The sequence below is a fragment of the Pan troglodytes genome, chromosome 6 (assembly GCF_028858775.2).
Source record: "Pan troglodytes isolate AG18354 chromosome 6, NHGRI_mPanTro3-v2.0_pri, whole genome shotgun sequence".
Classification (NCBI taxonomy): Eukaryota; Metazoa; Chordata; class Mammalia; order Primates; family Hominidae; genus Pan; species Pan troglodytes.
In genome coordinates, this window is record NC_072404.2 from 103,800,025 (window position 1) to 103,817,728 (window position 17,704).

The 17,704-nt window shown below is 38.3% G+C and overlaps 1 protein-coding gene across 1 annotated transcript in view; it reads left to right on the plus strand.

Moving 5' to 3' along the window:
* The window catches only part of COL1A2 (collagen type I alpha 2 chain), a 35,772-nt gene extending 27,671 nt beyond the window's left edge, over window positions 1-8,101 (plus strand). Inside the window, exons 40-52 of the mRNA XM_001168894.7 lie at window positions 370-531; window positions 1,736-1,843; window positions 2,517-2,624; window positions 3,010-3,063; window positions 3,150-3,257; window positions 3,398-3,451; window positions 3,823-3,930; window positions 4,403-4,456; window positions 4,583-4,690; window positions 5,022-5,280; window positions 5,688-5,872; window positions 6,585-6,827; window positions 7,645-8,101. Coding sequence (XP_001168894.1) covers window positions 370-531; window positions 1,736-1,843; window positions 2,517-2,624; window positions 3,010-3,063; window positions 3,150-3,257; window positions 3,398-3,451; window positions 3,823-3,930; window positions 4,403-4,456; window positions 4,583-4,690; window positions 5,022-5,280; window positions 5,688-5,872; window positions 6,585-6,827; window positions 7,645-7,791 — 1,698 coding nt within the window. The 3' untranslated portion in view covers window positions 7,792-8,101. The remainder of the gene's footprint in view (window positions 1-369; window positions 532-1,735; window positions 1,844-2,516; window positions 2,625-3,009; window positions 3,064-3,149; window positions 3,258-3,397; window positions 3,452-3,822; window positions 3,931-4,402; window positions 4,457-4,582; window positions 4,691-5,021; window positions 5,281-5,687; window positions 5,873-6,584; window positions 6,828-7,644) is intronic.
* The last annotated feature ends 9,603 nt before the right edge of the window (window positions 8,102-17,704 follow it).

Sequence of the window (17,704 nt, forward strand, 5' to 3'; positions counted from 1 at the left end):
GAAGAAAAAAGAAAAGGCAAAGTCCTTCGAAACTCAGAGTCCCATTCATTTATCATTAACTCCTATCATTCTACATAGTTCTGATTCCAATATGCCAGGGTACCAGTGGCATGACATTGTTTTTCCTCATAGAAATTTGCCATAGTCTCTCCTCCATTATTTGGTTGGTTACAGCCTCATAAAGGAAGACAGGAGTTGCTTCTTTCTGCAAGAAAGAAGGTTAAAAACTGTAAATATTTCCCCCAAATGGCCAGGGTATTATTTTATTGCATCACATCATTTGCATCTTAAGATCTAGAATCTTTGCTGCTCTCTTCCAGGCCCTTGGTGATTAACAGAAAGGAAATGACCTTGTACATTTGCTCATAGGGTATTTCTGGCCCTCCTGGTCCCCCTGGTCCTGCTGGGAAAGAAGGGCTTCGTGGTCCTCGTGGTGACCAAGGTCCAGTTGGCCGAACTGGAGAAGTAGGTGCAGTTGGTCCCCCTGGCTTCGCTGGTGAGAAGGGTCCCTCTGGAGAGGCTGGTACTGCTGTAAGTGATTTCCAACTCCTCTTTCTTAATACCTTATGCTGAATTAAAATAAAGCCCCTACACAAATCTTCAAGTGGCATCTATTTGTTGATGAGTATTGCAGGCTCTCAAGTAGAGCTCAGTTGAGCCAGGAAATCTGTCCAGCACACACTGAGGGGCTGTGGCTTCCAAGATGCTCAGAAAGCACAAAATCGGGAAGACAATAAATGAGGGAACTCAGTTTTATCACACAGCCCTTTAAGCTATTGAAGGCACCTTACTGGTACCAGGATTAGAACAGAGTCTCATTGCTGTGGCCATCCTACTACATATTAATCAATCTCAGTAGGCTACCAATTTCTTAAACATACACTGTCCAATATTAGTGCTACTCTGAAAGATGCCCCTATTAGACCTTAGAGGCCAAAGTCAAAATTTGCTTCCTTTTGATATACTGATTTTACTGATTTCCTTTTTGTTTTTGTTTTTGTTTTTTTGTTTTGGGATGGAGTTCCCCTCTGTTGCCCAGGCTGGAGTGCAGTGGCACGATCTCAGCTCACTGCAACTTCCGCCTCCCCAATTCAAGTAATTCTCTTGTCTCAGCCTCCCAAGTAGCTGGGACTACAGGCACACACCATCATGCCTAGCTAATTTTTGTATTTTTAGTAAAGACGGGGTTTCACCATATTGGTCAGGCTGGTCTCGATCTCCTGACCTCAGGTGATCCACCCACCTTGACCTCCTAAAGTGCTGGGATTACACATGTGAGCCACCCCACCCAGCCTGATTTCCTTTCCTTTGTGTATATACCCAGCAGTGTGATTGCTGGATCTTATGGTAGTTCTATTTTTAGTTTTTTGAGGAACCCCTCCTACTATGTACAACTATTATGTATCCATAACAATTTAAATTTTTTTATTTGTTTCCCTGCCTAGAGGCTATAAAAACTCTATTTCACCACCCCAAGTGTCTTTATAAATCTCAACCACATATTTTTAAATGTTGTGCCATTGGTCTCAAGGATGAATCAGATACAAAAGTATTCATGCCAAGATGTAAACTCACCATCATCACTAGAGAAAAGATATCCAAGGATATGTCCTAGTAATAGGAGGTCATTAGCCTTTTTCTAAGCTGAAGACAGTTTATTCTCACAATCTTCAAGCCAACCTGTGTTATCACCTAGGGTCTTACCCATAATACTCAGTATTTTTTCTCTATTTAGGGACCTCCTGGCACTCCAGGTCCTCAGGGTCTTCTTGGTGCCCCTGGTATTCTGGGTCTCCCTGGCTCGAGAGGTGAACGTGGTCTACCAGGTGTTGCTGGTGCTGTGGTGAGTGCTTGACAGTATTCTGACTCCATTAACATAAGAAAAGATTTTAAAAGCTGCCACTTCAAATGTGACAGATTGATCACTGAATAACTTCACTTAAGATTTTTATTCATGGCATTTTCTTTATACAGATCACATGTCACTTATCTAAGAAGCTTTAATACCACCTTACTTAGACACACACTATAAAGACACAGCTTAAAATTATGCAGAATGATTTTTGTTCTTTCCACGCACTTAGGAATGATACAATCTCTAATTGCATTTACTCCTCTGCAATATGAAATGCTGGCATCATTTATCCTGTAGGAAGAATGAAACTCTGGAAGTTCTGAATCATTCCATTAAACCTTATACGTGACAACAACTAGAAACCATCTAATCTCCATAAACTATATCAACTTTTTGAATTCATTTCATTTGGGATACTGAATGACACGAGGCTCACTTTTTACAGAGCAACATCCCGTGATTACATAAAGCTGGCCATCTACATGTGGAGAAGGAGGGCAGGGATGATACTAATGATACTTCTTACCATTGTGTGACCCATTCACATTCAATTTACCTTCTTCCTTCAAACTAGAATCTCCTGAGTAGGGTTGTTTTGGAGGGGAAGGTTAGCATTCCATCGAATAAGGGGAATGTCATTTTATCTTCTCTGCCTGTTTAGGGTGAACCTGGTCCTCTTGGCATTGCCGGCCCTCCTGGGGCCCGTGGTCCTCCTGGTGCTGTGGGTAGTCCTGGAGTCAACGGTGCTCCTGGTGAAGCTGGTCGTGATGTGAGTCCAACACTTGGTTTGTAAAATAAAACTGAGCAGGATTTCATTGTGTGAAACTTTATGTCCTGAGCTGAGGTTCTCTTCTTCCAAATTTCTGAACAAGATGGTCAGCTTCTCCATAGTGTCTACACCTAGTACTGAAAATATGAAAATTGCTTAGGCCAAAGAATGGGCTTTTCAATAGCACACTGCAAAATTGGGCCCAAGTATTTAAAACATCTCTAAAAAATATCTAGGTTGGCAGGTTTTTATCCCTAGTTTTAACAGTCTGAAAGAGGGTTCGTTACTGAGCACTGGAAGTGATGAAGACAGAGTAGCCACAACATAGGGGCTGGTAGGCAGCAGAGCCTCACCAACAGCTTTAATTTGTGTGGTGTCTTCACAGGGCAACCCTGGGAACGATGGTCCCCCGGGTCGCGATGGTCAACCCGGACACAAGGTCAGTACACTTTTCATCTTTCTCTAATTCAAAAGTGATTAAAATGCAACCCAGATTGATGCTAAGTTTCATTTTGCCTTTGGTAGGGAGAGCGCGGTTACCCTGGCAATATTGGTCCCGTTGGTGCTGCAGGTGCACCTGGTCCTCATGGCCCCGTGGGTCCTGCTGGCAAACATGGAAACCGTGGTGAAACTGTAAGTTTGTGAATACCAGTCCCTCAGTGCAGCATTCTCGTGGGCTTCAATTCTGACTTCCCCACACTTGGGGATGGTGGAGGAGTGGGGAGGGGTATCTTGGGCCTAGCTAAGTTGTGTTTTTCTTTTTCATTTCACAGGGTCCTTCTGGTCCTGTTGGTCCTGCTGGTGCTGTTGGCCCAAGAGGTCCTAGTGTATGTACATGCTGAAGATTTCTTTGCAACGCTAACATTTAGAGAGAATCAGTCCAAAACATCTGTTAAGAAAATAAACAATAAATCAGCTAGACTTAATATTTTTAAAAATTTTCAGTCCATGCTGAGAATTGATGCAAATAACTTGAGCTATTTTAAATCTCTTATGCTTGTTTGTATTAAACAATTACAAGGATCTAGCCACTTTACAGATAGCTCAACTAAAGCAGATTACCAGCAGAGGTGAGAGCCTAGCTAAACCATTACATGTCCTGAGTTACCTTTGTAAACGAATTAAGCAGTATTTGTGGTGAAGTGAGTGCCGTTTTTTTAAAACGGTAAGTCTTATCCATCCTTCTGTTTCTTTATAGGGCCCACAAGGCATTCGTGGTGATAAGGGAGAGCCCGGTGAAAAGGGGCCCAGAGGTCTTCCTGGCTTAAAGGGACACAATGGATTGCAAGGTCTGCCTGGTATCGCTGTAAGTAAACTGTAGCCATCTCGCACATAAACTGATCCTGAAGGCCTTCAGCTCAGAAGGATTTTCATATTTTCACTGCTATTGTTCCAGTATAGCCTATATAATATCCATTTCCCATTCTCTGGCTAACTCCATCTCACTCTTGGAGGTAATGCTATTTCATACCAACATGAAAGGTGAGGATTAAGGGAGATAGAAATATACATACATTATAATCTCCTGGTAACAATGTCCTTCAACCCCACTTAAAATAAACATAATTAGAGGAATGACTAATATTGCACTGCTGAAATAGGTTGTGAAAAAAAATTGAATATAATAGACATAATGGGAGAAAAGAGCCCCACTTTACATTTTCAATTTTCTCAATCCGGAGTCCATTTAAACTAAAGTTTCCCATTCAATTTGGAAAAAAAAATATGTCTCTTGACATGTGCTCTAAAAGTGTGATTTTCCTCTTCTGTCTTTAAAGGGTCACCATGGTGATCAAGGTGCTCCTGGCTCCGTGGGTCCTGCTGGTCCTAGGGTAGGTGGACTCAAGAGAAGACAGTTCATCTCTGAAATAGAGGCTAAAGCAAGCAGTGAGCCCCAGGCTGCTGCTCCCTTGGTGGGATTCACCAGCTCACATGCACCTGGTGTCTGTCTTCCTTAGGGCCCTGCTGGTCCTTCTGGCCCTGCTGGAAAAGATGGTCGCACTGGACATCCTGGTACAGTTGGACCTGCTGGCATTCGAGGCCCTCAGGGTCACCAAGGCCCTGCTGTAAGTATGATTTGGGGAAATAATAAAGAAGATCACGGACCTAAGGAATGTTTTCTTCAGACTAAACCAAGACAACTTTGACAACCCATTAAAGTTAGCCCCATTTCAATATATCCTCTAAAATATCTGGAAATTGTCTATATGCAATGGGCTTGTTAAGTCCATCCCTGCAAGTGTGCCTGGGGGCTCGTTATTTATTTATGTGAACTTGATTATTTTTTACTGATTAGAACATGCTTCCATGTGAAGCTCAACTGAAAATCTGCTGCCATGGATGTCTCTCACTGTAACAAAATATAAAGCCTCTCCTATCTCACTTTCACCTTTGCAGGGCCCCCCTGGTCCCCCTGGCCCTCCTGGACCTCCAGGCGTAAGCGGTGGTGGTTATGACTTTGGTTACGATGGAGACTTCTACAGGGCTGACCAGCCTCGCTCAGCACCTTCTCTCAGACCCAAGGACTATGAAGTTGATGCTACTCTGAAGTCTCTCAACAACCAGATTGAGACCCTTCTTACTCCTGAAGGCTCTAGAAAGAACCCAGCTCGCACATGCCGTGACTTGAGACTCAGCCACCCAGAGTGGAGCAGTGGTAGGTCAAGATGTCCAGACCAGACTGACCCTTCTCACAAGTTGAGCTTTTCAAAATTAGTTTCCATTGACATTTAGAGTGAAAATGCATTTGGGTAAAGATTACATTATGTGAAATCACACCCAATTAATGAAGCATCATCTTCTCCCAACCAGCACCCAACCTCATTTCCCTTAAAATGTATTTTTGCACTTTTCATAGTAATAAGTACCCTGATTTGATTTTTCATGGAGGAGGGGAGGGAAGGAACTGTCTAATCTTAAAAATAGCCACCCTCTTCCTCTTAAATGTGGGGTAGACAATCAAAAATGTTACTTATGAGAGTCAGTATCTTTCATTAGTTATTATTAGAATCTGTGTTCTGCTCAATGAGAAGTTTCATGATCTGAATGTTATTTTCTTAAAAGGTTACTACTGGATTGACCCTAACCAAGGATGCACTATGGATGCTATCAAAGTATACTGTGATTTCTCTACTGGCGAAACCTGTATCCGGGCCCAACCTGAAAACATCCCAGCCAAGAACTGGTATAGGAGCTCCAAGGACAAGAAACACGTCTGGCTAGGAGAAACTATCAATGCTGGCAGCCAGGTGAGGAATCCCACAAACACCTCTCCTTCTGCTAAATAATATTTTGGTAGGACTGTTTGTTAATTATCTGCATTTTAATCTCTGACAAAAATGGGCTTATTAAAAAAAGACCTGTTCCTTTCCTGGGTTCCAATTTTGTCCTAAATTGCACATTCGAAGATGGATTGATTGGACACATCCATGTAATTCAAAGTTATTATTCAAATTTGACTTAATTGGTAATCATTGAAAAAACTGACTAATGTCATTTAGCGTGAAGGAGCACTGGCCAGCTATATGCCACACTCATACATATGCATTTTCAGAATGTGAGCAGCTTTTCTGAATTTTTAATCAAACCTTTTCACCAACTTTACTGAATGCCTACTGGAATTCCATAAATTACAAAATTACAGAAAAAGAAAAATGTCAGAATTTCTACCTCCTCATTCTCTTATTCTAGAGAAGAAGCATACGCAAAAAGGATTAATTGAAACAGATAACTTTTTTAGATGACCTTGCCTCAGTCTAGTAGGTCTTATGTTCATCTAGGTAACTGATACTTCAAAGACAAGTGAATTAAGTTTTCTTTAAAAGTACCCTTTTCCTAAGCTTGGATCTGAGTCCACTCTTCCTGAGATCTTTTTTTTTCTTTTTTTTTTTTTTTTTATGTTTGACTCTTAGTATCTGAGTCCTTCTCCACTTAACTGGAATTTCATCTTATTTTCTGTAGTTTGAATATAATGTAGAAGGAGTGACTTCCAAGGAAATGGCTACCCAACTTGCCTTCATGCGCCTGCTGGCCAACTATGCCTCTCAGAACATCACCTACCACTGCAAGAACAGCATTGCATACATGGATGAGGAGACTGGCAACCTGAAAAAGGCTGTCATTCTACAGGGCTCTAATGATGTTGAACTTGTTGCTGAGGGCAACAGCAGGTTCACTTACACTGTTCTTGTAGATGGCTGCTCTGTAAGTAATAGTGAAATATGGGAATAGCTTTGGGAAGTGGGATGGGGGGGTTCTAACTTAGACTGCCCCCAAGGGGGGGGGTCTAAAGGGGGGTTAAAAGAACAGAAGAATGAGAGAACTAACTTATTTCATAAGTAAATTCAGTTTTTGTATGTATTTTATATTTATTTATTTATACGTATTAATTTCGTATTTAAATTCAGATGATAAATTCAGAGTATTCTTATCAGATAGTGCCTTCTGAAATGCTGAAATGTATACTATGTCCATGCATTGTTTTTTCTTTACCATGTTTTTTAAATGGTAATGTGTGCCCAGAACTTAAAATTTCTTGAGACTTCAGTGGCCTAAACTATAATTTATAGTTATGTGTATTTTATTTTACTTATTAGTATGGCCTACATTTAACTTTTAATGCTTTTTCTACAATATGCTATAAATATAAGAAAAATTAAAATTCACTAACAGCAAGACTACATACCCACCCAGGTCCCGCTCCCAAAGACACACATAGAGGGACATACACACAACAATCCTAAAAATGACTTTGTAGAGATAGGTCACTTGGAATGTGTGTTGAAATGTTGTTGGTTTTTTTGGTTTGTTTGTTTGTTTGTTTTTTGTTAGACTGATAGGGAGCCCCTCCCACTAAAGACACCCTTGATACTGTTATTTCAAAGATGAACTTATTTATCTGGGACAGACATCTTCAGAAGGACACATGCCAAACAGTGGTTCTTATTAAATCAAAGGTTCAGATATTATCAGATTCAGAAATAGTGATGCTTTGTGTATCTATTTTCTTCTCTTTAAACAGAAAAAGACAAATGAATGGGGAAAGACAATCATTGAATACAAAACAAATAAGCCATCTCGCCTGCCCTTCCTTGATATTGCACCTTTGGACATCGGTGGTGCTGACCAGGAATTCTTTGTGGACATTGGCCCAGTCTGTTTCAAATAAATGAACTCAATCTAAATTAAAAAAGAAAGAAATTTGAAAAAACTTTCTCTTTGCCATTTCTTCTTCTTCTTTTTTAACTGAAAGCTGAATCCTTCCATTTCTTCTGCACATCTACTTGCTTAAATCGTGGGCAAAAGAGAAAAAGAAGGATTGATCAGAGCATTGTGCAATACAATTTCATTAACTCCTTCCCCCGCTCCCCCAAAAATTTGAATTTTTTTTCAACACTCTTACACCTGTTATGGAAAATGTCAACCTTTGTAAGAAAACCAAAATAAAAATTGAAAAATAAAAACCATGAACATTTGCACCACTTGTGGCTTTTGAATATCTTCCACAGAGGGAAGTTTAAAACCCAAACTTCCAAAGGTTTAAACTACCTCAAAACACTTTCCCATGAGTGTGATCCACATTGTTAGGTGCTGACCTAGACAGAGATGAACTGAGGTCCTTGTTTTGTTTTGTTCATAATACAAAGGTGCTAATTAATAGTATTTCAGATACTTGAAGAATGTTGATGGTGCTAGAAGAATTTGAGAAGAAATACTCCTGTATTGAGTTGTATCGTGTGGTGTATTTTTTAAAAAATTTGATTTAGCATTCATATTTTCCATCTTATTCCCAATTAAAAGTATGCAGATTATTTGCCCAAAGTTGTCCTCTTCTTCAGATTCAGCATTTGTTCTTTGCCAGTCTCATTTTCATCTTCTTCCATGGTTCCACAGAAGCTTTGTTTCTTGGGCAAGCAGAAAAATTAAATTGTACCTATTTTGTATATGTGAGATGTTTAAATAAATTGTGAAAAAAATGAAATAAAGCATGTTTGGTTTTCCAAAAGAACATATTGAGTAAAATTCCTTGCTTCAATGCTCTTTGCAATATAAATATGCATCTCTACCAGCCATTAGACCAAGTGCCTCTGATTAGATAGAAATTATGCAAAAAGGGCAGTTTGGTGTGGTAGAAAGAGCAGAGAACGAGGACCCAGGAGAGCTGAACTCCAGTTCTGGCTCTGTTCCTTGTGGCTGAGTGACCTTGAAACTCTGAGCCTCTGCATTTCAGTTTCCATAGCTATAATATGAAAAAATTCCTTTTCAGCACTATTAAGCATTTGCCCTACTCAAAATATGTAATATTTAAGCAACATGGCATTTTTGACCTAATTTTACTATAACCAAAGGTCTATAGAAACTTTTGGTTTATTATATATTAAGCACTTTATAACAGTGGCTGAAAGTTGGTCTATGAGCAATTAATACTATTAACTAAAACAGTTTCAAATATTCAGTAAAAATGCCATACACTTAAATCTGAGGCAACTGAATACAATGCCTGTTAAGAGGTAATGTGTGTGCTGTCAATCAGGATAGACAGTTGTGGATAATAGTACCACGAACACCTACCTTCCAAATCAAGTTCATTTTCCTCCCCTGCACCTTTCAATGACATCTTTAATACACTTAAACATAGTAATGTGTCAAGTAAAATGTTAAGATTCATTTAGAGCTTATTTCCTGTTGCAGAACATAATTGTGATTGTAATATTTGCCTTGTGTTATAAGTCATCTCAAGATTCAATTAGTTTTAAAGGCAAAAGACTGAACATGGTAAAAATGTAATATTAACCCTAAAAAGTTAGCAAGGTCTCCTAATCAAAATGCAGATTCCCAGTCCTCATCTGCCAAATTCAGATTTAGTAAGAAATTGCTATTCTTATGCATCCTGTGAAATTCAGATGTGCACCAATTGAAGGACCACCTGATGAGGTTACTGCCATAGTCCTTTGTAGCTCTAATATTCTGTGTCTGACAAGAAGGAATATATAAACCTGACCAAACCATATATAAAGATAACTCCTGGGATCCGAATGCTGGTACTCTCTATAAATTAGTAATTAAAATGACCATGCAAACTTACATGATAAAACAGAAATCTCTGGATCAAATATGAACTATACCCTCAGACTTATAGCAAAAAAAAAAAACAGCATTTATTGAGTACCTGCTAGAGGCAAAAGCCATGCTAAATAATAATAATGACCTTTGTCAAACTGAATCTGAATTAGCAGATTTCCTAAGCCAGTGCTCACTTAATAATCACTTAATCATCATCATTGTGAGACAATTGAAAATAGTCAAATAAATAATGGCACACCTAATGATTACAATGAGGAAACAAATTATGGTATATCCAGTAAACAATGAGGAAACAAATTACAGTATATCTCATAGATAACGATAGGATAAATAGTGAGATAAATTTTGGTATCCCAATAACATTTATGAGGATGATTTAACAAAAGAAAAACTTCTTAGAATAGAATTTTCAATCCTGAAAATCTAATATTCAAGAACATCATCATTATAATTAGATATTTTAAACATACATGTAAAAAAATGCTGAGAGTAGGCACATTTGTATAGAAGTTTAAGGATGATTTTTAGGCCTAAAATTTTCAAAATTGCAACAATGTAGCTATATTACATTATTATTTACAACAAATTTACTCTTAAAATATTATGAAAGAAGATAAGCAGTCAAAAGTGAAAAGAATCTGGTTCAGGAGTAGCCATCTCCAGGGAAGGAGTGGTCAACCTCCCACCCACCTGTTTCCTGAAGAGAAGGACAAGCCTGGCCTAAGGGTCATCATCCACCATGGACCAGCCATCCTGAGAGAAGCTTGGGAGGGTGTACAAAGCTCTACCAGGCCACAGCGTCTTCAGGGAGCTCAGGGAGCTTATAGTGCAGTTCCAGAGGCAGAATAAAATAATGTGTGAACAGAATTTTAAATTACATATCCTCTGAGGATAACAGAAGACACTATTAATTAATTAGAGGGAGTCTCGGGAAATTAACCTTTGTCTCACACGGTAACTGATATTTGGATTGAACTGGCCTCTCTTGATAGAGATCTCATTTCACCTTCATGCTCTCTGGCTCAATCCTTCTTCTCTGGAAGTCACATATTTGAACAGCCTGGTACATACCAAGCCAGGAGGTCCACTGTGAGTGTTCCCAGGGCCTAGACTCAAATGTGGACATAGAGCAATAGACTGAAGACTTGGCCCTTCCATGACGAGCCCACTCTTTAGAGGCTGATCACCAGGCCCAAAGCATACTCCTCACAACATTTCTTGACCCTTGGTGGAGTGAAGGTCAGCCACCTCTAACTTGTAGGAGTGTGAAAGGGAAGAAAATTGCACATGAAAGAGAGAAGAAGCAGGTAGCCAAGATCTAGGGAGGGGACATTAATCAAGTCTAGTAAAAAGGGTCATTTAAAATTCTAAAATCAATACAGCTAATGCATTGGCAAAGAGCAAAGATACCTGAGCAATGCTGAATACATTTATTATCTTTAATGCCAAAAGACTTTTTTATGCTATTCCACTTAATATCACTGTAAAGGAAGTTCAGAAATTGGATTATATATAAGAAAAGTTGGAAATGTCATTCTGGGTCAGCACAAAAATGCATCTAGATGAGTACTTTGCCTTTGACAGTGGCACCAGGGGAAATCTGGGAGAAAGACCAGTTGGCACTTCTTGTGAAGGCAGCCTCAGAACTCCCATTTAATAACCCATTGTAAATCTTTTTTGTACATAGATGTATCTAAACCCTTCCAGAGTCCTCTATCTATTTTGAAATATGTCGGTATTACAGTACCAACAGGAGAGAGCTAGTGCTGAATTGTTAGCTCAGCTTCCTAACCCTCTGATCAAGTAGCTAAAATATGTTTCCTATCCTTGTGCCTGGATCAGCCAGGGATTCGACAACTCCATATCCTTAGGGAGCACTAGTAAGTCCAACAATGGGGCCATAGACAACACATAATGAGTGACTTATCCCTGCTCTTCAGTGAAATGAGCACATAATTTGTGGTCAGCAGCCAAGGCTATGAGTATCAGCTCTGCCATTGACTAGCCCAGGGCCCTTGGGAAAGTCTCTTAAGTTTTTTGAGAGTTTAGTTAACATGCCTGCTTTAGTTAACATGCCTGCTCTTAGAGATTGCCATTACCATACGTATCATCTCACAGAACTGCTGGGGGTACCAAAACAGGCATGTGTGAAAGTGCTGAGTAAAGTATGCACAATAGACTTGTCATCACTAGGTCCAAAATTTCCTGGCCACTGGTGGTAGCCTCTTGATTTATTTTCTGATCACTGGCCCTCTAATTTAGGAAGAAGAGAGTGTAGAATTTACACTTAATTAGCACCACTCTCTAAAGTGGTAGTGTATCAATTTTGAGTTATGCCTCCTTATCAGTAAAAATTTGAGTTCTTACAACAAATTTACTTACTTATATATAAATGTTATGTATATATTATGGTGCTAGTATATGCAATATAAAACCTCTACAGAAAAAAAATCTATAAAGACAGAAAATAAATACACATAGAAGGGTCCATAGTCCGGTGGATCATTCTGCACGCCCCTGGGATGCATGCACCACCCCCTTCCATTTTAGAGAGTATTGCACTAAACAAGGATGGTCTTCAGGGGAGGAGGAGCATCAATGAACTCCTGAAATCGCATGTTAAATACACTTTGTGGGTATGTGCATTTTTCTTGGAAGAAAAGTCCACAAATTTCATCTGATATTCCTAGGGGTCCATGTCCCAATTAGACTTTATAAGCCACTGCACAAAAGAAGTATTATCCACATCGTTAAACCCTGGACTTTTCTGAACTATGACTTTCTCTTTTTTTTTTTTTTTTTTTTTTTTTGATGAAGTTATACTCTTGTTGCACAGGCTGGAGTGCAGTGGTGCGATCTTGGATCACTACAGCTTGAACTCCCAGGTTCAACCTATTCAACTACCTCATCCTCCCTAGTAGCTGGGATTACAGGCATGCACCACCATGCCCAGCTAATCTGATATTTTTAGTAGAGACAGGTTGTGCCATGTTGGTCAGGCTGGTCTCAAACTCCTGACCTCAGGTGATCCGCCCTTCTCGGCCTCCCAAAGTGCTGGGATTACAGGTGTGAGCCACGGCACCCAGCTTGAACTATGACTTTCATATCTCATCTTAGGTGTCTTACTCAGAACATGCTGCTTCTCCTATCCTAAGACCTGAGAGAACCAACCAGCACCAGTCCAAATGTAAATAATGGTTTGTCTTTTATTCTTCCACTTTTCTGGTATGAGTCCTCTGTCCTACGCTTTAACAAGGCTTGACATATACCTTATGACCTGTACTTTGTAACATAAAAATGCACCAATCTTCAGAATCTTTTTAAAGAAGAGCAAACAAACTCAGTAATGGGGGACAATTAATTGAGCTATGCCTTTTAGGTAAAATGTGCTTGTATTAGTTTTTTTAATTTTGAAAAGTGATAGAGTTTAACCTAAAAATTATTGCAATTTCTGGCACTGTAAAATGTCTTGAGGACAATACTGTAATTGTTTTCCAGGGATCCTCAAATCACCTAATAGAACCAAATCTTTTCATCTGATTGCTCCAAAGCAAACCTATTATTCTGAGCTCCGGACATAGGATTAATTCTGGCCAAAATTAACAATCCTACTGGAATCTAGAAAGGTATCCTTAAAATTGAGATTCACCGTAAATTTAAAGACATTTTTAAGCAAAGCACACAATGCATTTTTACTATCAAAGTGAACATATTTTTGTAGTGTAGTATTGCTCTTGGTGTCCAATGGCTTAATTAACCACAATAATGATGAAATAAAACTTAAACAACATCTTTAAAATGGAATCTATTAATGCTAGGCAGAGTAAGAACACCTAGTGCCAAGTGGATGGACCTTTCTATCTCTACAATATGTCAATTCGAGTTCAATGCTCCCCCTGCTGGCTGGATAACAGAACACCTCAGTCCTTTAACTGCCGCGGGCATACCATTGGAGAATGAAAATTCCAATTTAAGAGGAGAAAATAGAACAGCTTCCTGTGCTTATATCCTGTTAACTCCAGACAAACAGCCTTCTCCTCAACTTCCATAGGGGTCTACCTTCATGTTCTCAGTACTCCCTATTTTACTTTCCCTCTCTGATCTATCTTTAATATTTCTCCCATGGAGCCAATAAGTGGAAGCCACAAAGAAACAAACATAATCTCAAAGAATGAACTTTTGGATGAGTAGAGCTGTCCGATGCTACAAATATTGCCCCGAGATAAAGTGAGCACCTTTGAGGATTTAAGTAAAGGGTGAGTGGATTATATGGAACAGAGACAAGAGGGTGTGATAGAAAAGAACCAGTGTTTAGGAATCCAGAGCTATTTGGATTTGTATGCTGTCCACCATTTCCTAATCTATTAAATGGGGATGATAATAACACTATCCACGGGACTGTAAGGTTCAGAGATATGAATGCATAGCAGCTTGCAAGGTTGGCGGGACGTAAGCACTCGGGAGCATTAGAAACATCACTATCATTATCCCCTCGAGCCTGAATCCTCCCTAAAAGCCTTTAATTCCATCACCAAGAAAAGTAACCACCTTTTCACAAGTACTATCTTCTCTAACAACAGTGGCCTAAAATGATAGCGCATCTACAATTCAATTATACTGCAATTTCCCTTACCACAGATAGCTTCCAGCAAAGTCTCAAATACTCATAATTTGGTGAGTCCTTCTCCACAACCCAATAGAAAATCATCCAGTTTTTATTAAAAGCATAAAAATCTCTCCAATTTTTTGCAAAAGTAAACCCACAATTCCACCTTCACAGTCATAAAATAAAATTGCTGACAAAAGGAACAAATTTGCATTTAATATTTAGCTGGTCTCTGCCTTATGCCTTTAGAAGTGTGTCCAATTTTGGAAAAAAAAAAAAAAAAGAAGGTTTCTAAGCTTAAAAATGGCTCCTTTGCTTACTTGGAAGCCAGTTCTTCTACACAAATGGACTATAACTCATACATGTTAAATTTGCCAAACCTCTGACACTTAATTTTTACTTGATTTTCTAAAACTGTGTGGCTGGCTGTAAAAATTCTAACTCAAGAGTTTATCAGCATAAGAAATAATCACAATTATTAATGTCCTCAGAGAAATTTCTTGCCCTACATGAATTTACTAAAGGGCTTTAAACATATTAAATCACCTATTACTGCCAGTGCTTTGAATGTTGATGAGTCATATTATAAGTGGATCCACTTCAAAGAATCATAGAAGAAGCTTTGATTATAGATATTTTCAAAATGGTTTTTTTAACACTGATTATAGATCTACTTTCCCTTATAATACAGAAGTTTGAAATCATTTCTAAAAGTTTATCAATATAACTAGAGTTTCCAACTGCTACTTTGTTCATCACGATAAGGTTTGTTCCTAATGAAAATAATTTTTTTAAAAAACCGTTCTCAGATAGCATCTAGAAAATTGCCCATTTAACAATTTCTCTGAGTTATTCACAACAAATACATACTTTTATTTACAACTGGGAATGCTTTTAAAAATATAGTGAATTTATGGTCAGTTTTAACCTCCACATGTTTTCTTAGACTTTCTTCCACTAAAATATCACAATAAATGGTCACCTTGACACCATAAATTATAAAAAGAGCTTTGCTTTCCTTCTCTCAAACTTGGGAGGGCTATGTATCAAAAACAGAACAAAGTCCACTAAATCTTTTGAACCATTGAAAAGAGAAAGACAAATCAATGACAAAAATGATGTGCCTTCTCACCAATACACAAATTAAACTGCGTATTTTGTAGGATGTATAGGGTTATTGGTCTTTTTATTATCACTTTTGTGAGGTATCTGCCAAGTAAGTCTAATTCAGTAAAATAGATTGATACATTGGGAAAAAATCTCTAGTCTGCATTCTGGGTTGGGAATAAAATCATGCAGACTGTTTAGTCAACCTTTACCACTCGTATTTTTATCTAATTGGTCTGAAATATTATTTAAAACTCCCTCGGTGATTGCAATTTGCAGGAAGTCTTGAGGAAAACTGTATGAGACTAAAGCCACAAGGTTCTGAAACCCTCCCTTAAAGTCAATGGCAAAGTTGGAAGTCTGTGCCTATGTGCCTTTTTCTAGGAAGACAAAATATATTGTACTTCTCTAAGTTTTTCCAGATCCCACACAATATTTACCAAATCAGAATTGCTAGGGGTGGACCCAAGATATTTCTATATTTAATTAGTACACCAAGGTGGTTCCCATGTACTCTCAGAGTTTGAGAACCACTGGTTTATTAACATCATCATATTTTTAGGTGATTCTGTATCCCTCTCCCCAAAATGTTTAGGACTACAGCTTTCAAATAGTGGGCTCTTTAAGCTGTTTTAAAAAGAACATGTAATGGCTCATTGAACATGTGAGCAATTAATTTGGGAACAGTTACAATATTACAAATGTGATTACTTATTGCAAACCCAATTAATCCAGTCAGGAAGAATGTTAATTACAAAGGAGTGTGGAAATTAGCATGAGTGCATGACTAAATGCCTAAAATCTGACCTATTATATTGTCTGTCAGGTAATTTACTTCAAAAATACTTCCACAGGAGGTTTTATGTATATATGTGCATGAGGGCTATAAAGTAACATTAATCCACACTCCAGGGCTGATTGAGTAATCTTGGACATATCCTAATTAGGAAAATCCATAGCTTTAGAATTGGCTATTCTGGCATTTCAAATATCATCATTAAAATCTACACCAGAGGGTGTGTTAATTAGCATAAAATATGTCAATAATAATTTTTCATGGTTGAAATATGGTCTTGAAGATATATGGAGAACTAATAAATATTTAACATAATGAAACTTAGGCTAAATCTTGTTCTACTTGTGACATACCACTTGGTAGCAAGATTGACAAGGAAAGACATATAGTCCTATCTATCTTCAATCACCAGAGATGACTTATATTTACCAAAAACTCTTGAATTACTCAATTAGCTCAGATCACTTCAAAAGATGACTCCAAAAAATGGAAAAATGGTAAAAGATGGCTAAGAAAATGACACACAAAGCAAAACTGTACTGAATTGATTTAAAAAGCGAAATGAAATAATGCTGAAAACAATAACTGCATTTCTCTAATGAGCAATGGAATATCAATAAAAATGAATCCAGATATAATAGAAAGCAATCGGGAAGGATGCCAAAGTTCCAAAGAAATCATCTCTCTTTCTATGGGAGCAGCCAAGATTTACTAGGTGCTTTTATGGCCCTTCCCCTCTGGGCATAACTGAAAAGCTAGAGGAAGAGCCTTAGCCAAGCTGAGCCACTCAACTCCTCTCTTTTGAAAATTTAAAAGTTGTAGTGGAGAATGGCAAGGAATAATGGAGGCATGACAATGACAGCACTCTACAGACGACTGTGAACTTTTGCAGATGAGGTCACAAAACAGTACTAGATTTTTGGTTGTTCTTTCAATTATGAAATAATCCAGTATCCTTCTACTAACTTTCCTTTTTGCTTAAGTTAGAGAAAGTTAATTTCTGTTATATAAAACAAAAACAGTTTCAACTAATATACCTAGTAAACAGGACATGGCAAAAATGGAGGAATACAGGACCATCTTAAAGTAGAAATAAGAGTCACAATTTTGAATAGTCTTAAAAAGTACCCAGATAAAGAACATTGTTGGAACACAATTCATGGATGTTTGGCATTTCTGCATGTTTTGCAAGCAGAGACACTGATGACCTTCGTTCTGAAATATCTGTTCAAGGATGTTTGTATAATGATAGTGTGCAACCTTGGAAGAGAGAGTTAATGTCTCCCTTCAGAGGAGAGGTTACTGTCCACTATAATCAAGATAATAGCTCCCTGCAGGGCAAATGTCAAGCAGGTTTGCTCCCAGCCCATTGTAGTTTTGGGTTCCATTTGTTGGTGTTTCTCAATTGCAACACATCCATTTGGATTGCTCTGCATTTTCCCCAAGGGACTTGGGGAAAGGGGGCCTGAAGCAAATATAAAGCTTTTA